This window comes from Octodon degus, unplaced genomic scaffold (genome assembly GCF_000260255.1).
Source record: "Octodon degus isolate 3935 unplaced genomic scaffold, OctDeg1.0 scaffold00050, whole genome shotgun sequence".
NCBI classification, from domain to species: domain Eukaryota; kingdom Metazoa; phylum Chordata; class Mammalia; order Rodentia; family Octodontidae; genus Octodon; species Octodon degus.
Window position 1 is genome coordinate 8,958,238 of NW_004524626.1, and position 6,000 is coordinate 8,964,237.

At 54.2% G+C, this 6,000-nt stretch overlaps 1 protein-coding gene across 2 annotated transcripts in view; it reads left to right on the plus strand.

Annotated features, from left to right (window-relative positions):
- The window catches only part of Uhrf1 (ubiquitin like with PHD and ring finger domains 1), a 30,238-nt gene that overhangs the window by 12,008 nt on the left and 12,230 nt on the right, over positions 1-6,000 (plus strand). For both annotated transcript variants that reach the window (XM_004632763.3, XM_023716751.1), the window contains exons 3-5: positions 1,390-1,647; positions 2,139-2,302; positions 4,579-4,794. In XM_004632763.3, the coding sequence (XP_004632820.1) occupies positions 1,390-1,647; positions 2,139-2,302; positions 4,579-4,794 (638 nt within the window). The remainder of the gene's footprint in view (positions 1-1,389; positions 1,648-2,138; positions 2,303-4,578; positions 4,795-6,000) is intronic.

A 6,000-nucleotide genomic window follows, 5' to 3' on the forward strand; every position in this document is an offset into this window, starting at 1 on the left:
GGTTGGGTCAGAGAAAAGGGGAAGGTGATCTCTGGGAAGATAAGCTGGGTTTTTTTTTTTTTTTTTTTTTTGCAGAACTGGGGATTGAACTTGGGCCCTGGAGCTTGCCAGGCAAGCACTTATTCTACTGAGCTATCTCCTTGGCCTCTGATAAGCTGTTGTTTAAAGGGCTTCAGCCATATTAGTTGGCCACCGTAGTAATTCAGCAGTTCATACTAGGGCCAGAACCTGTCTCTGGTGGTCACAGCAGGGGTGCTCCCGGGCTGGGGTGGGTGGAGGCTCCACGGAGGAGCCCTACAGACTGGCCTGGGCCTGGGCAGAACTGGGTGGGCTGTGGGTCCTCTCCTGGAGCGCTGGGGTGAGTAGGACAGGAGTGGGGGTTAGAGCTTGGGTCTGGGAAGCTGCCCGATGCTCACTGTGGTCTTAGCCGTGTATCGGCCCATCCAAACAGGGCAAGGCTCTTGTGGGTGCTGGGGACAGTTTCATCTTTGGTACAGATGGGGACTGAGCAGCGCCCTTGGCCTCCACCTGTTTCATGCCAGGCGCTCCCTGTCAGTGGGACAGCTGTCATTGCCTCCAGGTGTAGATGGAGAATTCCACGTGTGAGCCTTTGGTGAGGTCCCTGGTAGAAGTGACTCCCTTTCCCTGGGACAGACACTGCTGGAAGAGTTAGGAGAACCCGCCCCCCATCCTTTGTTTTCTTTATTGCCCCTTTTTTTTTTTTTTTGAATCTGTATTGCTTTTTTGAGACAGGGTCTTACTATGCAGTAGTTTAGGCTGGCCTTGAACTTGGTGATTCTCCTGCCTCTCAGCCTCCCGAGTGCTGGGATTATAGGAGTGCCTGACCATGCCCCACTTCATTTTATTTTATTTTAGTTTTTTTCATTTATGTATCTGATACAGGTTCTCACTACGCAGGTTGGACTCAGTGATCCATCTGTTTTCGGCCTCCCCAATGCTGGGATTACAGGCGTGCACTACCATACCCGGACTCTGTCATAGGTTCAGTGTTCCCCGGTGGCAGGACCGGCGCAGCATGTGGGACTGGGAGTCAAACCCTGGTCCCTGAGCTTGCCAAAGCAGGCGCTTAGTCTGCTGAGCTGTCTTGCTGACTCTTATTTTATTATTTGAGCCAGAGCCTAAGTTTCCTGGGGTAGTCTCAAATTTTCGATTTGCCTCAGCCTTCAGAATGCTGGGATGTCAAGCATGTACTATACCACACTGGTTTGACTTAGTCTCCCTTAATGTGATTTAGAGATCCTGTCCTCCACTGGTGGGTGACGGGTGGTTTGTTCATCCTGTGGTCTGCTCCCTGTTCAAGGCCAGCCTGTGCATGTCCAGGCTTGGGGGACACGTGGGTACCCAGCCTCTGTCTCTGTGTTACCACAGATGGAGGATGGCCACACGCTCTTCGACTATGATGTGCGCCTCAATGATACCATCCAGCTGCTGGTGCGCCAGAGCTTGGTGCTGCCATCCAGCCAGGAGAGGGACTCTGAGCTCTCGGACACAGACTCGGGCTGCTGTCTGGGCCAGAGTGAGTCGGACAAGTCATCCACACATGGTGAGGCTGCCACCGACGCAGACAGCAAGGCTGGCCTGGCCGATGAGGACACGTGGGACGAGACAGAGCAGGGATTCTACAAGGTGAGGCCCGGTCCTGGCTACCCTGCTCCTGGAGGCATACGTGGCCCACTGGGATCCCTCCCCTGTCCTCTAGTGCAGAGTCCAGGCTTGGGGTTTGCAGGCGTTGCCCCCGTGGCCTATGCAGTGGCCACCAAGACCTTACCAAATCCACAGCCCCTGCCAGGGCCAGGAAGTCCCATCTGCCTTTTTCAGTGTCCCGAGGGACAGGTTAGTGGCCTTCCTGAGCTGCAGGCAGTTCTTACCTAGGGCAGTTCTGCCCCCAGGGGAAGCTGGAGGGTGTTGGGGAAGCCCAGCAGTGGTCACGGCTGGGGTGCCCAGGCCCAGAGTGCAGCCCCCAGCTGGACACCCCCCAACAGAGGAGAACGTGGCCATGCCTTCGGTGCCCTCCTGGGAAGGCGGGGAGGGGTGCCTGCGTTGGCATTTCTGTGCCTCAGACACCCTGCAGGTTCTTCACCCAGCCAGCTAAGAGGATTGGCTTCCTGGCCCTGCAGGTGAATGAGTATGTGGACGCACGGGACACGAACATGGGCGCGTGGTTTGAGGCGCAGGTGGTCAGGGTGCTGCGGAAGGTGCCATCAGCGGACAACGAGCCCTGCAGCTCCACCACCAGCCCAACGCCTGAGGACGATGTCATCTACCGTGTGAAATACGATGAGTGAGTGGCACCGCTGTGTCTGCAGGCTGTTTTGTGCTGCCTGGTGATGGTGGTGGGGGCTGCACCCAGGTGGAGTCAGAAAGCAGGGCCTCCCCGCCTCGGCGAACTGGGCCTTGCTCAGCCAGGCCGACCTGCCCTCCTGATTTTCATCCAGCAGCACTGGATGGAGCCCAGGGCCTTTGCACGGCTAGGCAGGCACTCAGCGTTGAGCTGTGCCAGCTCAGCCTCATTTATTCCTCTATCCCACCATGACTGACTGAAGCCACTTGCTGTCCTTCTCCTTCCTGGGGTGTGCAGTGGGCCCTGCGCGGGCACAGTGACGAGGACCATGCCTTGATCCACTCGGGCTGCTGGCACAAGTACTTTAAGTCTTGGCCTGTTTTCTTGAGGTTCTGGAGGCCGGTGGGCTGAGGACAGGTGTCTGTTTGGCCGCTTATCTCCTTTTATGAGGACCACGGGCCACTAGACGAAAGCCCCACCCTCCTGACCGTAGGAAGCTGTGGCTCACGGAGCAGCCCAGATTGCTGGAGGCTTAGGGCTTCAACCTAGAGACAGAAAAGAGAGGGTCACTGGTGGGTGGGGCCAGAAGAGCACCTGCTCCAGGTGCGAGCCCCTGCTGGTGCCAGCGTGGTGTGTCTGGCACATCACATGGCATCTTGGGGGTAGTTACAGCAGGAACCAGAGCCAGCAGATGCTACCAGCACAGCCTGCATCATCTGGGTTAGGAGTCTGCACGCTCCAGCCTCGGGGCCAGATCTAGTTCCTGCTCAGCCCTAGTTCATAAGTCAAGTGTTGGGGAAACTTTAGCACCCCTGAGTTGCCTGGGACTGGGGCAGCCCAGACCACAGCCTTTGAGCTGGTCGAGGTTATGCTCCTGAGATCCCAGCATGCTGGCAGGCTGAGGCAGGAGAATTGCAAGTTGGAGCCCAGCCTGAGCAACTTCGTGAGACCCCTGGCACAGCATAAAAAGATACAAAGGGCTGGGGGTGGAGCTCAATGCGAGGAGGTCCCTGGCTCAGACCCCAGGACCACACACACAGAAAAAAAAATCCTTAGCAGGGAGCTTGATAACGCCTATTCTTGGTGACTTGTTAGAAAAATTAGCCCACAGTGAGAGAATTGAGGGCTGGATTTGGGGGTGACCCTCCCTAGATCGGGCTGAACTTGTTTGCTGGCAGCATGTTCTTTTAGCTGTTTTCTTCTTCCAAGTGCTGGGATTGTAGGCCTGGCCAGTGGGCCCAGCTTAGCTTTCCTACTTTACATCTCTCGTGGCTCTTGAAATGACCCTGTGCCTTCAGAGCAGTGGTAGGGAACCTGTCAGAGCTTTCAGTGACACGAACAGCCACGCGTGCCACAGGCCCCACCACTCTGGAGTAACCAACCCCCCCCCCCCCCCCGTTGCATCCTCTTGTATGTTTGCCTAAACAGGGCTCCTCTGCAGAAATGACATTCACTTGTGCGTTCATTTGGTCATTCATACATTTCTTGGTGAGACAGTCTCACTAGGTAGCCCAGGCTGGCCTTGAACTTGAGGTGATCCTCCTGTCTGAGCCTCTCAGAGTGCTATGATTACAGGGATGCGCCACCATCCCCGCTAGGAAGGACTTTCAGTGCATGCTTGTTGAAAAGTTACACTTTGTCCTTCCTGGAATCCATCCAGGGGCCACTTCCTCCTGGCTTGGAATATCTGTTTAGCAGCTGGAACCCCAAGGTCATGGTGTTGGCCTAGGGTGGGGCAGCAGCTGTCCCTGGGGTTCCTGGGTGTGGTGGCTGCCTCTCCCCAGCCTCTGCTGTTCTCTCCCTGTGGCTGGCTTCCCTCCCTCTCCTGTTCACGTTCTCTCGCTGGGGTATCCTTCTCCATGGCAGTTTCTTCAGTACTGGGGAATAAGCTTGGGGCTTTCACACTGAACTACACCCCTAGTATGACCTCCTGAACCTATCTATAATATTTTTCCTTATGAGCCAGGTTCTTGCTCAGTCTAGGTTGGACTTGTATTACGATCCTCCTGCCTCAGCCTCCCAGAGTGCTGGGATGACAGGTGTGGATTGACATATCGAGCTCAGCGTGACAACTTAAAATGCAGAGACCCTGTTTCTGAGCATGCATCTGTACAGACCCCTCTCCTTGGGAGAATGGGGCCCAGCCTGTCCCACTGCTGTGGCCAACCATGTCCCACACACCCGCGTCAGGGCACCTGAGTGCTGCATCATGGGCCTGCTCTGGGTGGCCCTGGACTTTCTCAGGCTGTGCCTGAGACTGGCTTCTCCCACACCAGCTACCCTGAGAACGGCGTAGTCACCATGAAACCCCAGGACGTGCGTGCGCGTGCCCGCACCATCCTCAAGTGGCACGAGCTGGAGGTAGGCCAGGTCGTCATGCTCAACTACAATACTGACCACCCCAAGGAGCGCGGCTTCTGGTATGACGCTGAGATCTGCAGAAAGCGCGAGACGCGCACGGGACGTGAGCTGTATGCCAACGTCAGGCTCGGGTGAGTGTGGGCGGGGCTGGGCCCGAGGCTCCCTGCCCAGGCTTCTGGTGTCTTCTGTGTTCTCCCTGGGTGGTGAAGTCGGGGCAAGGCAGGGAGGCACGGGGGCAGAAGGTGGGGTACCAGAGCCTTCTCTCTTGGTGTGGGGGGCAGTGGTGGTTGAGACAGGCTCTTGCTGTGTCCTTCAGGCTGACCTTGAACTTATAATGATCCTCTTTCCTCAGCCTTGTGAGTGCTAAGATGATAGGTATGCACCACTGTGCCTGGCTCCACAGGCCTGTTTATTTTTATTTTTATTTTGAGACAGGGTCTTGTGTCCCCAAATTACCCAGCAGGGCTTGGGCTTGAGATCCTCCTGCCTCAGCCTCCCAGAGCGATGGGATAACAGTTTTGAGGCTCGAGTTGCCTTTTCTGCATACTCAACAATCCAGGGAAGCAGTCCGGGGAGATAGCTTAGTAGAATAAGCCCTTGCCTGGCAAGCACAGGGTCTTGAGTTCAATCCCTGGTACTGCAAAAATATAAATAAATAAATAAATAAATAAATAAATAAATAGATAAATAGGGGCTGGAGAGATGGCTCAGTGGTCTAAAGCACCTACTTGAAACAAGCTTGGCAAAGCACAGGGACCGCGGTTCAATCCCCAGCACCACATGCCAGCCAGACCCGCCCCCTGGTGGGCTGAGCTGGCCACACACATACACAATAAATAAATGTAATAAATAAAAATAAATATTAAAAAAATAAATAAAAAAAATAAAAAACAAGTTTTTAAAAAATAAATAAATAAATAAAACCCAGGGAAGCAATAGGGCATGGAGCAAGGCGTGTGCTGTCCAGCAGCCCCTGTCCCCAGGCTGATCCTGAACCCCAGGACTCCAGCTGACTGAGCATAAAGCTGCTCGTTCTTTCAGGGCTTGAAGGTCAGATCTATTATGCTGTCACACTTCTTCTGCTTGTGGGAATTTGTGTCTTTTTTATTTTGCTGGAAATTTGTTGGGGTTTATTTTATTTATTTATTTATTTTTGGGCGGAACTGGGGATTGAACTCAGGCGCTTGCACTTGCCAGGGAAGCACTTATTCCACTGAACCATCTCCCTGGCCCCGGGGTTTATTTTTTTTGGGGGGGGGAAATTAGCTTGTTTTGTTGATAGTCTGTGTTTTTCCCCTTTATTTTCAATTTCGTTGAGGTTTTTTTTTTTTTTTTTT